This window comes from Acanthochromis polyacanthus, chromosome 13 (genome assembly GCF_021347895.1).
Source record: "Acanthochromis polyacanthus isolate Apoly-LR-REF ecotype Palm Island chromosome 13, KAUST_Apoly_ChrSc, whole genome shotgun sequence".
Classification (NCBI taxonomy): domain Eukaryota; kingdom Metazoa; phylum Chordata; class Actinopteri; family Pomacentridae; genus Acanthochromis; species Acanthochromis polyacanthus.
In genome coordinates, this window is record NC_067125.1 from 20,175,834 (window position 1) to 20,202,057 (window position 26,224).

Sequence of the window (26,224 nt, forward strand, 5' to 3'; positions counted from 1 at the left end):
CGAGACAAGCTTGTTTGTTTAGCTGACTTGCCAAAACAAACAATGCGAGGCCTGTCAGTTAATTTTTTTGTTTGTTTACCTGAAATGGCAGTGATGGTAAGCTGCATCATATGAGAAAGGTATCTGAATCCTTCCTTATTTTATTTCTATCTTCAGCCCAAACTGTTAACAGTGTTTGAACACTGCTTGATTCAGAGGAATTTTACTGATTAACTCTGGCCTATTTTAATTTGAGAACAAGGTAGTCAGTCTACAGAATTTGAATGACAATCACTAGGGATGGACATAATTAATCGGCGATTGATTAATTGATCATTAAGAATTTTGTCGATGACGTTCATTTCTTATCGATAATCAAACACAAGTTCTGTTGCATAGCATGAATCTTGAGGAATGCAATGAAGTTGGCTGTGTGGCCGCAATTAAAAAATTTACCACACGGGGGCAGTAGGCTATTTGAAAAAAGACGGCACAAGCAATTTCCAGCGAGTTGAACTTTCCATGTTTTCTATGAGAAGTAGGCTAATCATGAAGCAGTCACGGCGACGTGTGGTGTGGGAGCATTTTGACTTAAATAATGACTTAGTTAACTGCCGGCACTGCGAAACTGTGTATAGGTACAAGTTGTCCATGACTCAAATGATGTACCACTTCAACACCATGCATCCAAGCCTGTTACGTGGCAGTTCATCCTGCTCTCAACCTAGCATTAGCTCGGTGTTAGCATGGACACGGAGGAACTGCGATGCACAACGAGCAGACGCGGACGAGGGGAGCGCAAACTCTGGAGTTGCGGCCTCAAAGTCCCAGGTTTCTGCTATGGCACAACTCCTTGGGGAGCACTATTCCACTCCATACGAGTCTGGCATTGACGCAGAACTTAAGAATTTTCTGGATTGCACCCCTACAGACTGGTGGAAAGTGAACGAAACAAGGTTCCCCAGGCTTGCTAAATTAGCATGTAGGTACCTGTGCATTATGGCAACGTCGGTCCCCTCAGAGCAGGTGTTTTCAGCAGTTAGACTGACGGTCACTAGGCTGCGGTCACGTCTAACCCCAGAGCGTGCTCATCTTTCTCAACAAATATCAGTAGACTAGTGCTGAAGTTATATGTGAGTTACTGTTTTTGTATTATTATTATTATCAAGCTTTGTTAATAAGCTTTATTCATTGTTGGGCAGCTATAAGCTCTCTCGCCCTCTTTCGCCACTCGGTCTTGTTCAGACGTGTAAGAAATACGACTAATCGAAAACCGATCCTTAATTCTCCCAACGATCGATTAAGACAATTTTATCGAATGCCCATCCCTAACAATCACTCATACAAACAACTTAAGGGGCCCCACCACCGCGTGGCTGGAACAACTCCTGATACAAGAGGCCCACAGACAGCCTCTTTGATGGCATCCCAATTTTTATTTACTGACCTTTTTCACTGTTGCAGGCATTCTGTGCTCATTGTTCATAGAAATTGTTCATTGTTTTTGGATTGTGAGCATGTTTGTGAGAAGTCCGGTTAACACATGCATACCTACGCTCGGGCGTGCGCCGCACGCTCATCCTGTCTGGGCTACCTGGTTGATCCTGCCAGTAGCACATGCTTGTCTCAAAGATTAAGCCATGCAAGTCTAAGTACACACGGACAGTACAGTGAAACTGCGAATGGCTCATTAAATCAGTTAATGTTTATGGTTTGACTAGTGCCATCAAGAGGATAGGACTGGACCCGAATATCCGAATATTTGGTTATGATGACGGTGTTATCCGAATATTACTGGACGTGACAAATAAAAATAAAAAAGGTAAACCACTAACATTGAACAATAGTTTAAAGTCAAGGATCTTGGTTTGATAAATATCTGGAGAGACCTTCACAACCGGTACTCAAATCGACATAATGCCTGTTCAAGGATTGATTACATATGCGTAAGTCAAAGAGCCATAGGTAAAAGAATGTGAAATAAGTCATTGGGACATATCAGATCACTTCCCCATCCACTTAAAATTACACTGAGATAGTGGATAGAAAACAACAGCATGGAGATTAAATATTAGAATGCTAAATAACTCTGGGTTCAAGGAAAAATAAAGAATGAACTAAAAGCATATTTACAAGAGTTATTGCGATGAAGTAGGGCTGGGCGATATGGCCAAAAAATAAAATCTCGTTTTTTTTAGTCATCTTGGACGATTATGATTTTAATCGATTTTTGTTACATACATTGTTAAAACATAAACGATGCCTCTTTTCCATCGTTGTAAGGCAGACAATGTGCTACAAGCCCAGTTTTATCAAAGTAGCTGTCTATCAAGCTGCAGGAATAACACTGGTGTCAACTGGAGCCAATTGAAGGCTGCAGTGATTCTGTTGACACAACAGTGTATCAGAGTGAGGTTATTGAATATTTGTCTCTCGCTTCGCTGTTGCAGGAGTTTTGCAATTTGCAGGTGGTCCCTGTTCACAGCCGGCTGCTCATAGACGCCAGTGTTATTTCTGCAACTTGAAAGACAGCTACTTTTGATAAAACTGAGCTTGTAGCACAACATCTGCCTTACAACAATGGAAAAGAGGCATCGTTTATGTTTTGACAACCTACATCTAATGAGTTATTGATGCTGGAAGTCTGAATCTGTGAATATCTTTCCAACTTTACCAAACGAGGGGCCACAACCACCCAAGGAGTGGTTTATTTAATTTTGCAAAAAGCATTTAGTCATACTTAAAGCTTTAAGTGCTTTATTAACACAAAACTAAGATTTCTGTATTGTTTCATGATCACAGGTTCTGTCTAAAAAGATGTGGCATCATTTTAAACAGTGAAACCATACTAATAAAATGTAATGACCAACCAGTGTGTAATACTGGATTCTGCAAAAACTGAATGCAGAATACTGGACAAAGAAATTCTACAGATATTTTTCCCATCGAAATATTTTCTTAATACAATGAATGTATTAACTTATGTGTGTATGAATGTATTTACTGACTTATTTATTTAGTACCGTTTAGAGATAGACCGATATGGGTTTTTCAGGACCGATCGTTAGAGGAGGCCGATAACCAATATTTGGAGCTGATATTCATTTGCAGTAAAAGTGTAAAAATTGGCATAAAAAAAATTGAATAATGCAAACACTGAACTTCATTGAAATGCCTAAAGCATGTTTATTGAATCACACAAATAGAAAATAATAGCTCCAGAAGCGCCTGAATTTCCTAGACTCAGAAACATCTCTTATAAAGTTGAATAAAAGGTTAAATAAATAGCTCTCTGAAGTTTTTCCACAGAAAATACAGTAAAACTTAAATATAACTACAATGACTTGTCTTTGTTTTAAGTTCAAACACAACAAAAATACAGGGAGTTCTCAGGCTCAGCAGCACCTCTTGTAAAGTTAAATAAAAACTTAAATAATAGCTCCCTGAATTATTTTCACAGTAAATAAAGTAAAATTTCAATACAACTGAAATGACTTAACTTTTTTTTTAAAACTTCAAATAAAAACAAAAAGTGCAGGAGTTCTCAGACTCAGCATTATCTCTAGTAAATGCAAATAAAAACTGAAATAATAGCTCCCTGAATTTTTTCACAATAAAGTAAAAGTTCGATATAACTGAAATAATTTAACTTTGTTTTAACTTCAAACAAAAAGTGCAGGAGTTCTCAGGCTCAGCAGTATCTCTAGTAAATGTAAATAAAAACTTGCTTCCAGAGATTTTATAAAGTAATATCATTTCTGAATTTTACTCTCTCATCTTCCCGTTCATTTTCAGATCATAGGACCAGAAAGCTCATAGTAACGTTAGTAGTCGTGAGTTGTAGAGTTTTTCACGTGACTTTAATTACATACTATTCTCCACATTACATACCGTGATTTCCGGACTATTGAGCGCACCTGAATATAAGGATCCGAATATTCGGATCTCAAAATAAATACGTGCAGTTGCTCTGTTTACTTCTTTGACCGACAGATCGATTGCCTTTAACTTAAAAGCTAAATCATGTGCATTCCTTCGTGTGTTTTCCATGATGAGGGTGTGTGCATGAAGCGCAAAATGACTGATCTGAAGAATTTAGTGTGAGTGCGCTTGATTTAATTCGAACAGTTTCATTGGTCCACTGTGACCGGTTCGGTAATTTCCTTCTGACGAGGATAAACGTATTGACGGCATGAAGCTGGCCCGTAGAAATCTATACATTAGCCACATCGTTGTATAAGCTGTAGGGTTCGAAGCGTAAGAAAAAGTAACGGCTTACTGTCCAGAAAGTACGGTGTATTTTTCCCATTGCTAATACATAGTCTGCAGAGCGTTTAGAGCCAGATCGACGAACTAATTTTATGGTAAAAGCGAAGCAGCCTCCACCTTAGCGCTCCCAAAAACAAGTGAACTGAGTTTTTTATGCACTCTCTCTTAATCACACACACATGCTTTTCTATCATGGACTGTTTCCATCTCGATATTATCAGCAGTCTTCAGCTGCAGTCAATTCCAGCCATTTTCAGTACAAAAAATCGCTAATATTCTATTTGTAAATAAAAATATGATGAGAAGTACAGGGAATATTGGACGCGCATCGCGAGGTGCATTTCCTTGAAAACGACCTATTCGTGGATTATATACCGACTTCAAGACATGTTTTGGACAAAATATTTTACTGGCTTGTGTCGTCTGGATGTCCAAGGTTGGATTATGGCTGTTTTTACCTCCGCCAGGAGGTTATGTAATCACCGGAGTCTGTCCGTCTGTCCGTCTGTCCGTCTGTCCGTCTGTCCGTGTGTGTGTGTGTGTGTGTGTGTGTGTGTGTGTGTGTGTGTGTGTGTGTGTGTGTGTGTGTGTGTGTGTGTGTGTGTGTGTGTGTGTGTGTGTGTGTGTGTGTGTGTGTGTGTGTGTGTGTGTGTGTGTGTGTGCGCCTGTTAACAGCATAACTCAAAAAGTCATGGACGGATTTTCCCCAAATTTTTACAGGATGTCCGGAAGAGCAAGAGTAACAATCGATTAGATTTTGGAGGTGATCCGGATCACCGTCTGGATCCAGGATTTTTTTGAAGGTCGAAGGACAATATCTCTCAATTGTACAGACAGAGGTCGCCGGATCGATCCCAGGCGACGGCCGAATTCCGGGCGGCCGGTTCGGCCTACCCGAGCGAGTCGGGATCGACGGAACGAAGCGGCGGCGACACGTACGGTACCGTCACGTGCGTGCGCAACGCTACGGTTACGTGTGTGCGGCGGCGCCGCCGTCAAAACACTGTGCTGTTACACTGTACATGAATGTTATGCTTTGTGCACAAAGATCCCGGGTGACGGCCGAATTCCGCGCGGCCGGTTCAGGCTGCCCGAGCGATTCGGGACCAACGAAACGAAGCGGCGGCGACGCATACGGTACCGTTACATGCGCGTGCAACGCTACCGTTATGTGCGTGCGTCAAAACACTGTGCTGTTACACTGTACATGCATGTTATGCTTTGTGCACAAACTGTTAAAATTAAATTAAATCCCTCCATTACGTTTTGGGTTATGCTGTTAACAGACAAACACACAAACAGACAGACAAACAAACTCCGATTGGTCATCTGTACAATTGAGCGATGGCCTGGCGGAGGTCTGCACTCTCCGAGTACTTTTCTAGTTTGTGGAATATTTTCATCTGTGTGTAATAATGAACCCGGAAATGTGAGTCGCGCTGTGTACATTGAAGCCGTGTATAGAGAACGGATGGATGGATATTCGTTGTTTGTCGGACAAATGTGTTTATATTACCCGCTGTGGTAATCACATCTGAAAGTGGTTTATACCGGCGGATTCATGAGAATCTAAGCTTTCCATCGGCGTATAGTGTTTGTATAATCGCGTTTGCAGTTTCAGACATTTAGCAAATTGCTTATGCAGATCTCAAAGTGTACCACGGGCTGGACACTGAAGCGCAACTGAAGCGCAACTGGTTAAATAATTCACAGACATGTTGGGACGTAATACGAGTTAGCAGAGCTGCCGCTAAGGTTTACTCTGCTCTTATGCTATTCTGCTGCTCACTGTAACGTTAGTAGTAGTTGTGAGATGCAGAGTACTGGGATCTTTATTACAATTTCGGAAGAGCTTTCTGCATTTACCTTTGACACGTGTTTTCTGTCCGGAGCTTCTCACACAAGAAAACTTTTCCTCTCACTCTCCAGTGTGTGTGAGGACAGCTTCTTCTTCGGAGGCTCTGCCTCTGCCGCTTAACCAATCAGAGGATGGGGTGAATAGTGCAGGAGACAGCAGGCAGGAGAGAGAGAGGCGCGGCTGCTTTTGAGCCGAAATAACCCAGTTTTAAATTGATTTCTTCATATCGACCGGTCGGATTAAAAAAAGGCCGATGCCGATATACGTCAAATTTCCAAATATCGGCGCCGATAATCAGCCCGACCGATAATCGGTCGATCTCTAGTACCGTTAACATATCAGAGTTCTGAGTGAGTTTTTCTTTAGATAGGCAAAGGCCATTTATTGGTCACATATAGGCTATTAAATAAATGATATAAAAAAAAACAACAACCCAAAAGCATTTAAAATACTATTAAACAACTTAGGCATTTATTGAGTCACTAAAATACTGTAGAGTCTACGGCAGTGTGCGCCAGTGACGTCGGACCATCGGTCAAATCCGATTTGTGTACCAAAAGTCCGGTAAAACTTACTACATTACTGGTCTCATGTCCGGTGTAATTTTTTTCCTGTAACCCCGAAGTTCCACATAATGCGACCGTGCTGCGCCGCGCAACGGAACGAAGCGCCGCTGTCTTGCTCCGAAAGTCAAAGCACACAGCAAGCGCAGCGCAGCGGCGCGCCGTCCGAATGGGGAGGGCTGCTCCTCAGAGAGGCTGTCGTGTGAACAGCGATATCACTCGATAAAAATGCATGATATAAACAGAAAATAAATAAACCACACCTCATTTCGCTTCTACAGGGTCGCTCTGCTTGGCCCAGCCACATTGCTCTGTGATTTATAGTACTTCTAGCATGGTTGAGTACATGATTTATGTTTTGATCTCAAATGAGTGCTTTTCTTTATCCAATAGTTAATTTTGTATGGTTTATTCTATATAAAAACGGTAATTTCTCTTCGCCCATGGCATCGTGTTGTATCTGGGACATAATTAATAAAGTAGTAAATTTGTATAACAATTATTAAAATTAAATTATACATCAACTTTTGGTACATTTGTGCATAAAATATTCGGTCCAGTAAAAACTGTTTCGGTCCAGTAAAAAATTACTGTTTACTGGTCCACGGTCCAGTAATAAATTGTGCCCTTTCACGCAGACTGCTACGGCCACATTAGTCTGACTATAATCATCCTCTGGTAAATTCACAACCATGTACTGATGTCCCTTACCAAAGGGACTTCAGGAGATGATTAGATGATGATAAACTGTGACCTGCTGGTTGGGTTCTCTCTGTTCTCATGTTTCTTACATGTTGGTCTCCTGATGCTGCCTTACTTCAGCTAGTCTATGAGCAACAGAAAACACAGTTTGCCCTGTACCTATTGCCAGGGTTCCAGTCTTCCCACTCACGCCTGTGCTTTTGAAAACGTTTTTGCTCCTTTGGACGTGGTGGAGTTTTGGGTGTAGACATTTTTAAACATACGGGAGCAGCAGCGTCTGTAACCAGGAAACCCGCGGCAGAACCGGCAAACAGACCTTGCATCGGGTCCTCGCTACATAGGTCTAAGGAAGATGAAACTGGCTGCCCTTAATATTTCGTGTGTTTTATTTTGTTTATTATGCAGTTTTGATGCGTGTGTGACAGATGTGTGTGGGACATTTATGAAAATACAGAACAATTAGCGTCCCGTATTGAATCAATACGGGATTGTGTCCCGTATTGAATCAATACGGGATGCTACAATAGTCAAATAAAGGACGAATCCGTATTTTACGGAACTACTCCCGTAGCTAAGGGCACTTTTCCCATTCTTTAGGATGCCTCTGCCGGAGGTGCTGAAAGAGGTTAGTTGTGCTGCTACTCTTCGTTTTCACAGTACTTTTGCAAACCTTGCACATGACTGTAGTTTGGTCTGTGTCAGTCTTGTCAAAGCCGAACCACTTCCATATAATCGATGTAACATGAGGCCCTTTTCTCGCGACCAACTCTTCGTCTGCTGTTCTGTCCACCATGACGGGGGTGTGAGTGTTTTGGCGGAAGGAGATGAGAGGCAGAAGCAAACGCCAGTGCACAAGTCGTGAAAGGCAGAAGAAGAATCTGTGTTGTTATATATTTAAGCTCGCCTCAATTTTACGATTTCGCAAATTTTCAAATCGTCAGGTTTTAAAAATGCGAATAAATTCGATTTATCGCCCAGCCCTACGATGAAGTGGAGAAAAACTTTAACCCGTTAAACTTCAGTGTACCGCCGGCAGTACACTTACTAATTTGCATAGGAAGTTCAAGAATGTCCGAAGGCTGCAAACGTGATTATACAAACACTATACGCCGATGGAAAGCTTAGATTCTCACGAATCCGCCGGTATAAACCACTTTCAGATGTGATTACCACAGCGGGTAATATAAACGCATTTGTCCGACAAACAACGAATATCCATCCATCCGTTTTCTATACACGGCTTCAACGTACACAGCGCGACTCACATTTCCAGGTTCATTATTACACACAGATGAAAATATTCCACAAAAAACGGCCATAATCCAACCTTGGACATCCAGACGACACAAGCCAGTAAAATATTTTGTCCAAACATGTCTTGAAGTCGGTATATTTACCAAGAATAGGTCATTTTCAAGGAAATGCACCCCGCGATGTGCGTCCAATATTCCCTGTATTTCTCGTCATATTTTTTATTTACAAATAGAATATTAGCGATTTTTTTGTACTGAAAATGGCTGGAATTGACTGCAGATTAAAGGGTTAATATACATCATGAGTAGGGCTGGACCTCAATATTCGGTCATGATGGTGGTATCCCAATATGTATTTTGAGATTGGAGTATTCGGATAACCCCCCACCCCCCGTGTACGATATGGCGCATGATCGATATTCTCCAAAATCTAATCGATTCTTACTCTTGCTCTTCCGGACATCCTGTAAAAATTTGGTGAAAGTCCGTCCCTGACTTTTTGAGTTATGCTGTTAACAGACAGACACACACACATACACACACAGACGGACAGACAGACAGAATAACAAACTCCGGTGATTACATAACCTCCTGGCAGAGGTAAAAATAGCATTGATTCAGATTGTGGAGACACTGCAATCTAGTGGTGGGATGTCATCGCTTTGTGGATAACGTAATCGGTATGCATTGTGGGAAATGTAGTTTATGGTCAATGCACGCTTTTGATTTATTTATTTAAAGACAATCGGAACTTTTCAGCATCATTTTACGTGGGCCACGTAAAATGACGTGGCGGGCCTTGAGTTTGACACCTGTATATTAGACCATGTGATGGATGATGGAATGAAATTTTAAAGCAGAAGAGAGAAGTGAAGCTCTGAATATCACAGCTTTGTGGCCCAATATGTGGACATCAACAAACTAAAGTACGTATCAGGGCTGCAAGAACGAATCGATAAAATTGATAATAATCGATTATTAAAAGCGTCGGCAACGAATTTCATCATTGATTCATTGTGTCGCGTGATTCATACGTCTCTCGCCATTAGTGATGCAACGGATCACCATTGATCCGTGATCCGTTCGGATCGACGTCATCGGTTTGGCACACACATGACCCGTGGATCGATTTCTGAAAAAAAAAAAAGTGCGAGTGGAGAAAGTAAGAGAGCAGACATGGCAAGTGGAGGAAAGGAGGAGCTTGAACACCCTGCGACACTTAAATCCCCTCTATGGGAGCATTTTGGTTTCCCTGTCAGATATGACGACGAAGGAAAGAGGTCAGTGGACAAAACCGCGACGGTGTGTAGGCACTGTGGCATAAGAAAGCCATGACAGTGGAAACACATCCACACATTTGAAGTGACATCTAATAATAACAGACAAAACGTATGTGTATTTGTTTGTTGTTTTTTTTGCTTTTTGCTGATCCGATCCGTGACTCTTGATCCGAGGACCGATCCGATCCGTGAGTTTAGTGATCCGTTGCACCACTACTCGCCATGTCGCGGAGCTGTCTATACTTCACCTGCAGAGCGAGTTGAACAGACCGAGGTGGAGGCAGAGCGGAGGAGGTGTTTTCAAAGGAAGAGTAAATTCAACAAATGAAACAGGACTGAGCAGGATATAAATGAAAATGTTTCTTCACTGTCATTATGTGGCTTTATAGACTAGTCAACTAGTCTCAAATAAAATTTGAGACTAGTCGGTGGCGAAATTAGTCGAAATTCCCATCCCTAGTTTGGATATGAATTATAAATAAACATAACTTGCACACAGGGGTGGTAATAATTTAAAGATTGAGCCTCAAGTTTTAAATTTTCTGACAAAGTCTGAGTGAAGACACTGGTCTCTGTTGGAGTGAGACAGGATGGATTGCATTGATAGGCTTTATGATGAGAAAGGCATCATGTACACCACAGCAAGCAGCTGTCTGACTGAGAGCATCCTCAACATGACCATCACTGACATGAGGTTTCTCTCGATGGTTGAAGACAAAGGCTTCTCTACAATGATCTTATTTGCTCTCAGTCCAAATCTTCTATTTCTGAATAAAGAAGCAGAAATTAAAAAATATTTTTTTATCTGATTCATCGATTAATCAAAAAAAAATCAACCGATTAATCAATTATTAAAATAATTGTTAATTGCAGCCCTAGTACACACACACACACACACACACACACACACACACACACACACACACACACACACACACACACACACACACACACATATATATATACACACACAAACACCCACAATGAAGAACATACCTGATTTAAATTTGGCCTTCTGCAATAATACATTGGTTGCTTTGGAACACTCTCTGGAACTCCTGTTGTGTAATATATGTATGCACAAGTGTGCAGACTCTCCTGTATTGTGTCAAAATGCTAACCCTTATTCTTGAATGTAATTTTTTTCAGTAAGTGATTGCGCCAAATCAAATCTGATAAGTTAGTCATTGTAATTGTATGTATTGTTTTTTTCCTGCACTATTTTAGTATCTTCCTGTCAGCGCCTGCTGTCTGATCATCAGTTTCTGTGTTGGACCTCACCCTCTCTGCCTCCTCTCCACACAATAGCTTAACTAGCTTGTTTTTTACATCAAGCCGGGAAGCCATGAAAGAAATAAAAGTTGTACTTTCCACCACTGTCGTTAACGTAGTCGCTACCCACAATGGTTCGAGTGACTTAACTTGCACGCTCATAACAAGAGGCACATATGTGACCACCTTGGTCACAGTCTGAAGCCCTGCACTGATACAGTGGGATGTGCCATAATTTTGGTTGTTTGCTCCTATATGTATCCACAGGATCTCTCTACTCAGAGCTCCAGACTGCGACTAAATGGTCGCATTTTGCGACCAAAATTTGAGCGAGTGTAAGTAAATTTTTCATCTACTTGCGCATGTGCGACCAGTAAATTTGCCGATTGTTTTTTTTTTTTTTTTTTTTTACTATTGAATATTTTTTGTTGCCGACAAACTTCTGCTCCACACTTCAGCCCAGTAGACATTCGTGCAAATGACCTGGTTTAACTGACATTAACTCCAAAAGAAGAAGAAAGGAGACGAACACCAACAAAGAAGGCGGGCCAATGTGTGTGAGAGCAAGGGGCGAATGACAGTGAAGCTCCTGATGTTTCACAAAGCCTTTATTTATGTTCAACCTTATTTTAAACAGAAATTCATCTTTCTGTCCTTCACTCCTTTCTTGTCTCCATTCCAGCTGCTTCTAAGTTTCGACACATCCTTTACTAGACAGCAACAGCGTGAAACTGTTTTCTTTCAACTTTACGTGGATTTTCGGACTTTTTAGCAGCGTCTTCGTCATGTCAAGAAACCTCTTCTTAGAGAAACACTTCCTGTGCCACTGAATGGGTCACAAAATAGAAGCCCGTAGCATTGAAAGTCTTCAAAATAAAAGCCTGAAGGAAACAGTTATTTTGATACTAGCAAAACAAAGGCTTGCCAAAATTGATGAACTGATCAACAGACCTTTATATGAGTAATTTACACGTGATTCAGTATAAATACATAACGTGCACGTGCATAACACATGCCTATACTAAGCACAAGGTCATTTTTATTACAGATTTCATCCGTCGGAAATTATACATCAACTGAGCAGCCTTGGTGGAGTACTGCTCTCTGAGTGCTTTTCTTGTTATGTTGTGTCAACTGCTGCACAATAAATTGTGAATTGAAAACATAGTTTCTGCATTTATTGTGCAAGTATTTATACAGCGAAAATGAGAGGAAATGTGAATATTTACTTTGCAAGTCGATTTTGGTGTGCGCCCCTAAATTTTCTGCTTGTGCTCCTAAAATTTTAAGTTAGGGGCCACTGTGCTCCTAGGAAAAAAAAGTTAGTCTGGAGCCCGGCTACTGCTTTCCTTCATTGTCTTCATGAAATGCCCCGCATTGCATTTAAAGTGACGGGGTGTCGCACATCCCGTGACATGCCTGCACCACATTTGAATATTCAGATCTCAAATATTTGGATACCTCTTTTAAATGTACTGTTTTAATAAAGGATAGTAAAGTTTTTTTTTTTTGATTGAATCACTTCATGCTATTAAGGTACACGAGTTAGGACTGGGTGATATAGGTGAAAAGTTCAGGAAAGAGTGTTTCATTTCAATAGCAGCATATTCTTATCAATTCAGTAGCAACTGCATGGGTTATGTTCTTGTACCATTCGAATGTTTGTCATATGATATTGTTGGCGAGTATGTCTCCGTAATGGACTACATGTGGGATGTTTCTTGAAATGTGTGTCATGTCTGGTAACATTTTGCCTACTCCAAAGGGTAGAAGCAGTTAGGATGATCAATAAGTTTGTTGTAGTCCTGCTTGGGATGAATATCATTAAGATCTGTACAAACGATCATATTACCCTTACAAATGTGAATTTCCCCTGGGGAGCAGTAAAGAATTATCTTATCTTAGTACTTCTTATTGATCTGGTACTTTCATGGAATTTTTCATGCTTGCATTTGGTAAACAATATAGAAAAGAATTAAGATTGCTTAAATTTCTCGTAGGTGCTGCTGTTTATCAGTTGACGTTTGTGAGCTCTGCAACAGCATTGTTTTGAACAAAATTACTAGTATATACTAGGGCTGCACGATATTGGAAATATGTGATATGAGCGTCAAGAACTGCGATATCGATATATATTGTGATATTGGATATTAGTGCCATTGTCTGTTGTGATAGCCACTTGTTTCTTTTCTTGCAACCCCCAGTTCGTCAACACATCCCGCAGTGCAGCCGCTATATTTTCACCAGTGTGGGAGTTGGGAAAGTCGGAGACTTCTTGGCAGCGTGTTTTGAGTTTGAAGTCGTTTGTGAGAAAGTGAACAGTAAAACTCATGTAGGGCTCAATAGTATGACTGGACCATAAATCTGTGGTACTTGCAAAGAAATCCACATTATTAAGCTCCGCTTTTACAGACCCCAAGCATGCGTCGTACATCTGTGGAATGGCGACTTGGGAAAAATAATTCCGTGATGGCACTTGGTATCTGCGGTCGAATTCTTTCAGCACAGTGTTAATTTTGACAGACATTTTTAATTTAGTTTTAGTTTTAGTCTCTTGACGAAAATGGAATTTTAGTTTTAGTCACAATTTAGTCATCTAAATCATTTTAGTTTTAGTCTAGTTTTAGTCGACGAAAATTCAAAAAATTTTAGTCGACGAAATCTAAAATAATTTTAGTTGACTAAAATTTAGACGACCAGTTTTTTTTTTTGTTGTTGTTAAATATAATATAAAACCCATTGTGTAATGCACATAAGATTTCACCAAATCATTCCACTTGAATTAACGGCTTCTGCGAAAGAAGTGGTGCATAATCAAAGCAGCACAAGAACGAGAGATACATCAAGGCAAATACCTTTTATATCAACTGTAACAGAAATGCCAGGCAGGCCCTAACTTTAGTGCATTAGAAGCACAATTTAAGTGCAAAGTACAAAACCATGAAACATTTAGCTGAATATATTCAAGGTCGAGCAGGGATTAACTTAAATTTCCATCAAAACATAAAGTGCAACTATTGTCTTTCAGCACCTGCAAAAATGAAAACAACAACTCAACAGGTTAATGATGTAAACCTAACACCCTCTCTGCTTTCTTCCAGGAAAAAAATAATGCTCTCCCCCTAAACATTAAGTGACACACACACACACACACACACACACACACACACACACACACACACACACACACACACACACACACACACACACACACACACACACGGGATTGAGAGACAGACAGACTTTTAGCTGAACATATTTTACATATTCAAAGTGAAGCAGGGATATCAACTTAAAAGTTCTTAAAATATTAAATAAAAATAAAAATCAAATTATTCTCCAAATACTAACATCAAAACATTTAACCATTGTACTCTGTACATTGTACAACTATGCACTGCTTGACTCAATATTCATTTCGGTTCATTTTCAGGAAAGCACTGCGTGCCAACGTGGCCCTCGCTCGGTTGCGTTTTCCTCTAGTGAGGTCACCCGTCACGCTAAACACTCGCTCAGCAAATGCTTGAGAAGCTGGCATCGCTAGTACATCTAATGCAAACGGCTTTAGGTGCGGGTAGATGCCGTCACATTTCCCCAGCCAAAAGTCAGTTCCATTGTCTGCAGTGATGGCTTGTGTAAGCTCTTCCTTGTACTTCGACAGCTGCTGCCTCAGGTTTGTGGCGTTCCTCTCTTTGGGCTTTCTGCGGTACTTGGACAGGAATCTAAAGACTGGCTGTGTGGATGGTGCTTTTGGTTCCTCTGCAGGGGCCTGCTCACCATCTTCAGGCACATCTCCATCTTTTGATTGTGAATCAGTGGATTGCATGATGTAATTCTCTGCAGCTGTCAGGAGATCCTGAATGTTGTCGTCTGCGACATCAGCGAGCGTTTTGCACACTGTGGGATCCAGAAAACAGGCAGTGGCCACAATTGGTGCAAACTTCTCATCTGTTGGGTCCAAGGCCCACGCAAAGCGCTGTTTGATCCCTGCCCTCATCTTCTGTGCCAAACCAGCAAGGTCTCTGTGGTTTGTGGAGTCCTCAAAGCTGGAGAGGTGGTTCAACAAATCAAAGAGGGCAGGCACCACCAGAGAGAGGGACATTGTGTCACTCTGTAGTGTCTGAGTGTGCTCTGTGAATGGCAGCAGTAGCTCATGCAAAGAGTTCAGTTTTTGCCACTCACTCGGGAGCAAATTGTCCCATGCCATTTCATTCGCAACTTGGCAGACTGCATCTTTCACTGTGAAGAGTCGAGCAATCATGCTGAATGTGCTTGACCACCGTGTCGGGCAGTCAGTCACAAGGACAAGGCCACATTTCTCCAAAATCTTCTGCGTTGCAACAGAGGATTTGCGGAAGAGGTTGACAACAGACCTGGTTTTCACAAGGATCCTCTGGACACTTGCCTCCTTCTGCATCATGTGGACGACCAGCTGTAAGGTGTGCACCACACATGGTATCCGGTCCATTTCCACATCGACATGATGGTATCTAACGAGGGGGAGAGAGAAAAAAAAAAACACAATTTCATGTATTTATTTGTCAGCATGACAAATGATTTCAAAGTTCATTTTTATTTCAAACTTGTTTGTGTGTTTCTATTTTTTCTTTTTGAACTGCTGCCATCCAGCAGTAGATACAGGTAAGGATGCACCGATACCACTTTTTTTGAAAACCGATACAAGTACGAGTACAGTAATTTCTGTACTTGTGATGGCAGTATCGGTGCCTGGTATCGGCAAGTGCTTGACGATTACAAGTATGATGAGCAAGTATCGGTGCATCCCTAGATACAGGTCCATGAAAACCAGGACAAACAGACTGAAAAACAGCTGATGCTTACATTGTTACTTCTATATTTGGACTGATTTGATGTTTGTTTAGTACTGAAATTAATAAGTTAATCATATTATTTTTTGCAATTATTAAATATAATGTTAAATTAAAAATGGTTCACCTCAGGTCATCACATTCAGGTTCGAAGTCACTTTCCATCGTGGGGTCATAGGAATCTTCAGACACGGTGTCGTCTCCTGCTGTTGAGGGTTTGAATGCTGCCACCATATTACTTCCGTTGTCGGTAATCACCATCATGATCTTGTGCTTCTGTATTTCCCAGTCTTGCATGCAAGCATCCACATGAGCTTTGATTGATTGAGCAGTGTGGGGGTGTGCTACTTGGTCAAGGGCCAACAGGATGTGCTGGGGTTTGTTTTTTTCCACATTGAAGTAACATGCACTTATGGCCAGGAATGAAGCCGTCAGTCCTTTTTTGGTCCACAAGTCAAGGCCAATTGACACTTTTTGGGCAGCAGCCACTGATTTCCGGAATTTTTGTACTTCACCTTCATAGTAACTGTCGATCAAATTTCCAATTTTTGTTTTTTTGGGAACAGTTAATTTTCTGTCTGCTGCCTCCATCATTTGAACGAAGTCTTTGTCTTCAACTGTTGTAAGGGAAAGCCCTGTCCGGCCAATCCATCTTGCAATGGCCTCCTCCTTCATCTTTTGTTCTTTGGCGTCGCTCTTGTATTTGGAGCAGCCCCCAAATGAAGCAGAAATGTTCTGCTGAGTTGGTGTCTTCTGAGTTGGTTGAACGTCTTCTCTGGAGGTCTTCTGTAACTGCAATGTAAATAGGGGGGGGTTACAACAGGGGCACACCATTGAAATTCTAACAACACTAACATTCTTGTTTTCACAAGCAATGAAAATGCTGTTACTCCATGCAAAACAATTCACAGTAGAGCCACATTAATGTAATATTGAAAAAAAATGTCCACGCAGACAACGTTGGTCTGCCACATTAAGATGAAAGCTCGAAACTCGTGTCTTGTTTTACATCCCTAAACAAGCTCGGGAAAAAATCCTGACTTCGGCGGCATTTTACAGTTCAAATCGAGACTGGGAGATCTTTGCAATTCCACACAGCGTTAGCCAAAAAGCATGATCCCCATGGCATGCATCTTTTACGCAGTGTTGACAACTACAGCAGCTCACCAAGACTGACGGCTGCTGTTTTAGTTTTAGAAGGCGGCTGTCGAGTTTCACACGGACAGACTACAATAACTCGTAGCATTGTACATTTAGAACAGAAACAAAAGTCGCGAAACATGTTTTGCAAACAGGCAGCTACACGGCTAACGTGTTCAGCTAGCTCCTTCTCTGATAACGTGACTCGCTTACCTTTGCAAAGGTTTCCGGGTGGCTGGTCTGCATGTGTCTTTTAAGGTTTGTGGTGTTTTTGCCGGTGATACTTGCTCCACACGGTTTGCACACGGTCTTGTTCTCGGACTGGAGGAAAGTAAAATGATTCCATACGTCCTCTCTACGCTTTCGCCCCGCCATTGTTAACAGCCATGAGACTGAGAAGTGGGGTGGTCCATGAGCATTCTGCGGGTTTCTTGTGTTTGATCTGATTGGTTGTCCTTCCCCGTCATCAACAAAAGTAGTTCTGATTGGATTTCGTCTCTTCCGAGTATTTTAGTCACATTAACAAAACTACTTGTGATTGGTTTTCGTATCTTGCGGGTATTTTAGTCACATTTTTATTCGTTGACGAAAATGTAAACAACTTTCGTCGTAGATTTCGTCCAAAAGCATGCTGTATTTTTCGTCATCGTCTAGTTTTCGTCAGGGAAAAAAAGGTCGTTGATGAAAATTATGACGAAAATATTTCGTCAACGAAATTAACACTGTTTCAGCATATCCAAAAAACCTTCTTTGCACATGACATTAACGGAGAGTGTGCATTTCACGATATAAAGTGTAATGGCCGCAGTTAAACCTTGGTGGCGCTTGGAAGTTTTTTCATACGACGTAACAGAAGGAAAACTTTCACCAATTGTCGTCTGTATGCTTGCCTTTCGTTTGTCTGCCTTCATCGGAGTAGCTCGTGGTGTTTTAGATTGTAAGCAAACAGCATACAGTTCCTTGTGGTTGTGTTCAAGGTGGCTGTGCAGATTTGTAGTGTTTCCTCACAAAGTAGCCACAATTTTTCGGCATAGCTTGCAAAGTACTTGCGTCTGTAACTCGTCCTGTCTCCTAAAGCTGTAGTACTCCCAAATTTCAGAGGTGCTGTGTTTTTTAAGCACAATTTGTTCATTACAGTCGTCTTTCTCATGTCCTGTCATGTTGTGTGGTTTCGCTTTCCCTTTCTGCTGGGAGCATGAGGCTCGCGCTAGCTAATAGCAGGGATGGCAATTTTCCGCGGATCTGCGGATTTCCGCCGATTTAATTTCAAATTTGAACACTTTGTCGCTGATGTTAACGTCTTTAACGACTCCTGCGAGACTTTCACTGAAGCTATCGTTCGATTGTAAACGGCCCAGCCATAGACATATATACGTAGATGCCTCATAGGCTGTCGAGAGACGTGCTTACAGCGCCACCATCTTGAAACGGGGCCAGCGGAGGCAGCGGTGCATAGACATCTTCGAGGCAAGAGGTACTGTTGAATCTCAAAGTGGAATTATTCGCTGAATTTTGAACTGATTGCCAAACTGTTAGATTTTTTTAGAGACGTCACGTGTAGCTACTATACAAGGTGCTCGGATATTTTTTACAATGCTGGTTTTACTACTCAACACTTAAGCTACACACTATCTCCCTCTGACTCCAGCATAGTTATTTAAATGGCAGACGAGCTTCGCAAAAGATGCCGGACTTCTGTTCAACCTATGGATGCTCTAATGAGCGCTGTAATTAAACGAGCTCGTGGGATTACTTTTCACATGTAAGATGTATGTAAGGAATAATATATTGTTAGCAGATTGTCATAGCTAGAGTGAAATAAACGCTGACGGATAGAACCCCATCAGCTCTGTGTCTGGCTTCTACCCTTGATCTAACCAGCTCTCTACATCATCCTGTGTATTACACAGCTGCTTACCGGTGAAATAACTAATCTGAGACAATTTTTTGTTTAAAATTCGATGTTATGAATCTAGCGTTCCTAGCGACAGCCTGTTACAAAGGAAAAAAACAGACTTACTGCAGTAATTGGTGGGTTACAATACAGCATCTGATAAATCTTAAAATAGCCCTGACTTAAACAAGTCTAGTATTATGTTTTTGCTCATTTTTCAGCCCCCCCAACAACTTTCAGCTGAAATCAGAATTTGCTGTTGCCATCACTGTAATAGCAAAAGTGCTAGCCACAAGAAAACGGCTATGCATGCAAAAAGCATGATTTATATATCTAAATAATCATTAAAATTATTGTGCAACTTTGCGATATGGATATCGCCCTTACCATTATCACAGTAACGATATTTTTTCGATATATCTTGCAGCCCTAGTATACAGTCTGCGCTAATGGGCACAATTTATTACTATTTTATGCACAAATGTACCAAAAGTTGATGTATAATTTAATTTTAATAATTGTTATACAAATTTACTACTTTATTATGTCCCAGATACAACACGACGCCGTGGGCGAAGAGAAATTACCGTTTTTATATAGAATAAACCATACAAAATTAACTATTGGATAAAGAAAAGCACTCATTTGAGATCAAAACATAAATCATGTACTCAACCATGCTAGAAGTATTATAAATCACAGAGCAATGTGGCTGGGCCAAGCAGAACGACCTTGTAGAAGTGAAATGAGGTGTGGTTTATTAATTTTCCGTTTATATCATGTGTTTTTATCGCGTGATATCGCTGTTCACATGAGAGCCTCTCTGAGGAGCAGCCCTCCCCATTCGGACGGCGCTTGCTGCGCTGCGCTTGCTGTGTGCTTTGACTTTCGGAGCAAGACAGCGGCGCTTCGTTCCGTTGCGCGGCGCGATCGCATTATGTGGAACTTCGGGGTTACAGGAAAAAAATTACACCGGACATGAGACTGGTAATGTAGTAAGTTTTACCGGACTTTTGGTACACAAATCGGATTTGACCGATGGTCCGACGTCATTGGCGCACACTGTAGTATATACTAAAATATGGTCACTAAAATGTTGAAAACATTATTTACAGCAGTTTTTTTGTACAAATTACTTTGTAAATACTAATGTCATGATGATGGTAATGTCAGAGCACCATGGACAGGTTTTGCTCCCAAAATAAAAGGTTATGCATTGCGTTTGATAAAATTATCCAGCATTATACCTATGCTAGGCTTGCGCTAGCCGATCTCCACAGCGCAGTCATTCTGAACCGTGTGAGCCACAGTGGCGCTCTATTTTTCTTGTAAAAAGCAACAAAAAGGGTTCGATTTACTTTTTCTTCGAAACGCCCGAGCGATAATATAAGAAAAACAAACTTTTTCTCTCGGCAGGCGTCGGAAATGGTTGGAGCCACCTGAATCTTGATCACGCACCCGGGGTTGTAGAATTTTCACACTCCCCAGAAAAATCTGACTCCCCCTTCGCGTGAACATGCGCGACTTACGTTTCACTCTGTGGCCACTTGACAGGTTTTCTGTTGTACGTTTACTGTTTTTGCTGTTGTTTTCTACAGGTTTTCAGGTTAAATGTGATTAAGTACCGAACTGCAGACATGTTTTACTGTTAAATATGATTAGGTGATATGTTTCTCCTCCTCTTCTCATCCGTATGTGCGCACCCTAAATGGCATTGGGGAGAGATCCTACGCTACTCTCAGCTTCACTCCTATGAGGACATCAGGACAGGACAGGGTGTAGTCGCCAAATTATATTCATATTCCATCAGCTTTCTACACGTGTCAATAAAATAATTATTCACTGAGAAAACTTTATCTACTTATTTAAAATCAGACTCCCCTAAGAATGCAAGCAGGGTTTCCGCGGGGTTTTAAAAAGTATTAAAAAGTGATAAATCAAAAACGCAAAATTTAATGGCCTTAAAAGGTTTGAAATTTGGGCAAACGGTATTATTTTTTTAAAAACGAGGTATTATTTTTTTCTTTTAGACAATGAGCTGTTTCATTTTGATCAAAAAATAAACATAAATAAAATAAAACATATCTTGCTTGCAAAATTTTATACCGGAACGTTCGTCAGTCGCTCACGTCGACGTCATAGCAATGCATTCATTGGTCGTTAGAGAGCTGAAATCCTCCGCGTGCGCACTGAGTACATAGCTGACTTAGCTGCTGCAATGCTAACTTGACATCTCCCTGGATGATGCCACTTCGACTTCCGAGAGCGACCGCGGCCTGCGGGATCGCGGATTAGCGCTCATCTGTCCGCAGATTGCTCTCCCACAACCTATACGTGGGTCCAAACTTTAAGCCGTATCACTGCTGAAGTCTAATCACTTAGTCCTTGTGTCATTTCTGACCGACCCTGAAAACTTCATTCAAATCCCCGAGTCCGTTTTGAATGATGTGGGTAACAAGGAAATGATTCACACACGCTGATCGTCCCATAACTCCGCCGTGGCTCTCAGCGGCGAGACCGAGACGCCCCGTCTGCCCCAGTTGTCCGACCACGGAGCGCGTTGCCTGTGGTAGCGTCCCGCTCAGGCGGTGGTCAACCCTCCGGATGACATGGACATTTCTCTCCACTCTTTGGTGGAATAATTAATCTAATTTACCTCATTCTTTCAGTGCTCTAATGGATCTGGATGCAACAGTTTCCATCATGGTGATTTGTCTGGTCTGTTGTCCGCTCATTTCAGCCGTTCTAATATGTTTCGTGAGTGTGTATCAATCGATGATTTTTTTTTTCTTTTTTTGTATTCCACCACAGTATTGCACGGTTGTAAAACAGTTTAGCTCCGCTTTGGTGAAGAACATCAGTGAATTAATTGTTTATCACGGTCTTCAGCAGTAATTTTTATTGGTAAATGAGAGACATTAGTATCGCACATGTCTGCATCTTCAAACCATAAACAGGAAGTGAATTCGGTGACATACGTGCATTACATTTGCGCTGGGAGCTGCTATGATTGGTGGAACTCACGGGAGGCGGGCCAAAATTGCGGGAAAGTTGCGGTGATTGGACAAAATTGCAATGGCTGAACTAATCACAAAATCAAATTCTCTGAGGAGAAGATACAAAGAGAAGGAGGAAGAATTGGTGCAAATGGACAAAACTAACGAGGACAAGGCTGTGCAGCTGATGCACTTGCCGTAAGATTTTGATTTTGTGTCTCTCTCTCTCTCTATTTTATGAAAGGTTAAGGCACTTGGCACAAGATTTTTTTATTTTGTCATCCTGCTCTCTTTTGATTAAGTGTTTTGTGAAAATTAGCGTGCAGATTTGTTGGTCATTTAAACCTAGTTGGTTGTTCAATCCTTGTCTCAATTTGTTTTTACTGGTTTGTGTGGTTGTTAAACATGTTCTTAATGGGCTAGTGGAGTCTTCCATGGGGACAGGAAATAAATGTGCAATATTTTGTCTAAATCTCTTCTTTTATAGTATTAGTAGCTGTTGCCTAATGGTTGGGAGTCAATCTTGAAAAGGTTGTACGTAAGTTTAAATTCAATACCATTCCATCGCTTAAACGCCTCTGAAGCAAGGCACCCCACCTCACATTGCACCAGTTACTGTAACTAATACCCTGCAGCTAAATAACTAGGTCTCCTTGGATAGTGGTAAGTATGATGTAAGTGTTGTATGTCAAAATCTGCGTGCATATCAAAAAAGGTTTCTGATTAATACTTGCAACTCGGTGTCTTGATGGTTGTAAAAAAAATCTGAAGGTAGTAAAAAAGGTATTAAATGGTAGTAAATTTAACTTCAAGATTGGTGTATAAACCCTGGCAAGATATGGCATCAAAATATGTCTGGTATTTATGTATAAAATCTTTAATATAAGTATAGTTCTTAAGTATAAAGTCATTTGTTATTGTTGTTATTTTTATTGGGCCAGTTAACAATATAATAGAATTAAAATTCTTTATTTATCCCACACCTGGGAAATTATTTGCTACAACAGCTAAAACACCAAATCACAACAATTTAAAAAAAAAAACCAAGTAAATTACAGTCTCTAAGAACAGAATAATAAAATAAGGGGCTAAATGATCACAGTATGGCAGATTAAGAGAGACTATTTTAAAACTAGGACTTTAACAGAAATATGCAGGTTGAGTTAACTGTGCAGATTGTATGATATGAAATAAAATCTGGAGTCAGATTTTGTAGGGTCACTTAACAAAATCTGATTCCCCTAGAGGAGGTTTTTGTTGAGTTTATGCTACAGTTGTGAGATATGGTACATAGTGAGGGTTGAAGAATTGGACATAGGAGGAAAAGAAGGTAAATTGGACATGAAATTAATATTTTTATGGGTCAAAACGTTTTGATCATGAACATGTTTCAGGTACAGGTTTTTAAATGGCCAAATGCATATATACATGGGACTGTGTCTTCACCCCTGACTGTCTGTTTGTAATAAAAATGACAACATACATACATATACATACATATAAGTAGAAATAAAATAGTTAAAATAGAACTGCTTAATTGAACATTTTTACCTCAAAATGCACCAGAATGCAGGAAAATGACTCAATTTTTTCCGCTATCACTGACACAGAAATTTGTGGCTTTTTATGTCTCATTGTTATTCTTATGAGTGAGCCACAGTGGCTCTTCATTTCAAATTCCTAGTGCAAGCATAGCTATGATGTAGGTATAATGCCATAATTAAAAGCTTCGTCTTAGTTTAGGTTTTCAGCAATAAACTTCAAGCTAAGCTTTCAAACTGCATTTTTTTCACTGTCACACAATGTGTAACAGATTGTTCATGTTTCTCCTCTTACATGCAAATGACTTGTTATATTTGCAGCAATGAACATTGTCTGTGTAATCGCACTTTTGAACATTTGCTTCAGAATCTCTGTGGACTACATCAAGCTGCAGTTGTGTAACAGAGCTGCTCTACCCTGCAGACACAGAACTCTCCTCTGAATTTTGAAAGTGTAAATGCATCATAGATTAATGCCTTGAACAGTAAGACATATTGTGCAACATAATATTCCTCTTAATTTCTGAAATACCAACAGCAGGACTGTTACTGTCCGTGCCTATTGGTTATAAGGTAAAATTTAGCCCTAGCGCTTAGATACTTATTCCTAACCCCCACCTTTGGTCTGAACAGTTTTTGTTCAGTTTCCACATAGCAGTGTTTTAATCTCAGTCAGTTAAAACAGCCATACTGGCGAGTTGACACTGCCTCTGCTCTTGTCTCACACGCTGATGGTACAACTGACAAAGTACTTGTTTAATGATAGGCTTTAATCAAGAATATGATCTGTTGTACAGGAGGCAAGGAAGGAGCACACATACATTTTGTTGTAGATTATTCTTCAGTCTCAGAAAAGAATATCTTGTAAAAGTAGTATTGCTCCTGTCCTGAAGACTAGTCTTTGACATTTAAGGGCACACACGCCTTAATATTTCCAACTCTGTTGGTCCTATCTTTTGTTTTTAACATGAGGGTGTGTAATAACATTTTACATGGCACAATCTTTGTCATTACAGCAGGCCAATGAGGCCCTACATCACCAGCACCAAGTAGGTGGAAACAGCCTCTTGCCTTTGCTCAATTCTGGGTCAGAGCCACCTGATCAGAAACCAGTGCTCCCTATCCCCTTGGACCAGAAACCACCTGTCACTGCTGCAGAACTTCTCAAAGACAATATCACCAGTGGGATTGGGGGAGGAACTAGTGGAGGGCCACCAGTTGTTGTGGTCAAAAAGGAGGCAAAATCAAAAACACCATTCATCTGTGGCTACTGCAACAAGGCTTTCCGGGACAGCTACCACTTGCGACGGCATGAGTCTTGTCACACTGGTATTAAGATGGTTTCACGACCTAAGAAGACACAAACAGCCCCTACAATGGTGCCGCTTATATCTACTGTACCACGTGAAAATAGTGGAAATCCTTCATACATTACTACTGTAGCTGGTATCCTGACTACAGCCACGACGTCAACATCCACAGGCACTAGCATCATGACCCCAATGCAACACCAACAGCAGCAGACCATCCCTAAGAAGCCTCCCAAACAGGTGAAAAAGAATCATGGCTGTGACATGTGCGGTAAGGCCTTCAGAGATGTGTACCATCTGAACCGCCACAAGCTGTCACACTCTGATGAAAAGCCGTTTGAGTGTCCCATCTGCCAACAGAGGTTCAAGAGGAAGGATCGCATGACATACCATGTCCGCTCCCATGATGGTGGAGTTCACAAGCCTTACATCTGCTCTGTCTGTGGGAAGGGCTTCTCCAGGTATGTTTGTCTTCTCTGAACTTGCACATGGAAATGCAGTTGTTACATTAAACAGGGTATATTAAGGCTTGGCAGCATCTATTTTTCATATCTTGATGCCTTTCCAACATGTCACTAGAGTATGCAGTATTTATTTTCAAAAGAAAAACAAAAGCCATTATAGCACATGTAGACTGCATCCGTTTTACATAAGTAAGTCTCGGAAAAATTTTACTGGGATTACATGCTTTCGAGTTATTGCTTTTCATTAAATGCTTTGAGTTCAGGTAAAAACCATTATAAATGCAAAATAAAAGGTAATTTGTACCTACAAATAATTTTTGTTCCTGTTGTAATACACTGCTCAAAAAATTTAAAGGAACACTTTTTAATCGAAATATTGCCTCAAGTCAGTCAAACATGTGGGATGCTGATCTGGTCAAGTAAGTAACAGGTGGTTTTTAGTCAGTTTCAGCTGCTTTGGTGTTCATGAAATTAACAACAGATGCACTGGAGGGGTAACAATGTGACAACCCCAAAACAGGAATGAGTTTCAGGTGAAGGCCACTGACATTTTTTCCTTCCTAATGTTTTCTGACTGTTTTTCACTAGTTTTGCATTTGGCTAGGGTAAGTGTCACTTCTGGTAACATGAGGCAATACCTGGACCCTACAGAGGTTCCACAGACAGTCCAACTCCTCCAGGATGGCACATCAGTGCGTGCCATTGCCAGAAGGTTTACTGTGTCTCCCAGCACATTATCAAGCGCATGGAGGAGATTCCAGGAGACAGGCAGTTAGTCTGACAGAGCTTGACAGGGCTGTTGAGGGTCCTCAACCCATCAGCAGGACAGGTGTCTGCTCTTTTGTGCAAGGAGGAACAGGATGAGCACTGCAAT

The 26,224-nt window shown here is 40.9% G+C and overlaps 1 protein-coding gene across 3 annotated transcripts in view; it reads left to right on the forward strand.

Annotated features, from left to right (window-relative positions):
* The window catches only part of LOC110972007 (vascular endothelial zinc finger 1-like), a 71,662-nt gene that overhangs the window by 8,286 nt on the left and 37,152 nt on the right, over positions 1 to 26,224 (forward strand). For all 3 annotated transcript variants that reach the window (XM_051958336.1, XM_051958337.1, XM_051958338.1), the window contains exon 2: positions 24,593 to 25,347. In XM_051958336.1, coding sequence (XP_051814296.1) covers positions 24,593 to 25,347 — 755 coding nt within the window. The remainder of the gene's footprint in view (positions 1 to 24,592; positions 25,348 to 26,224) is intronic.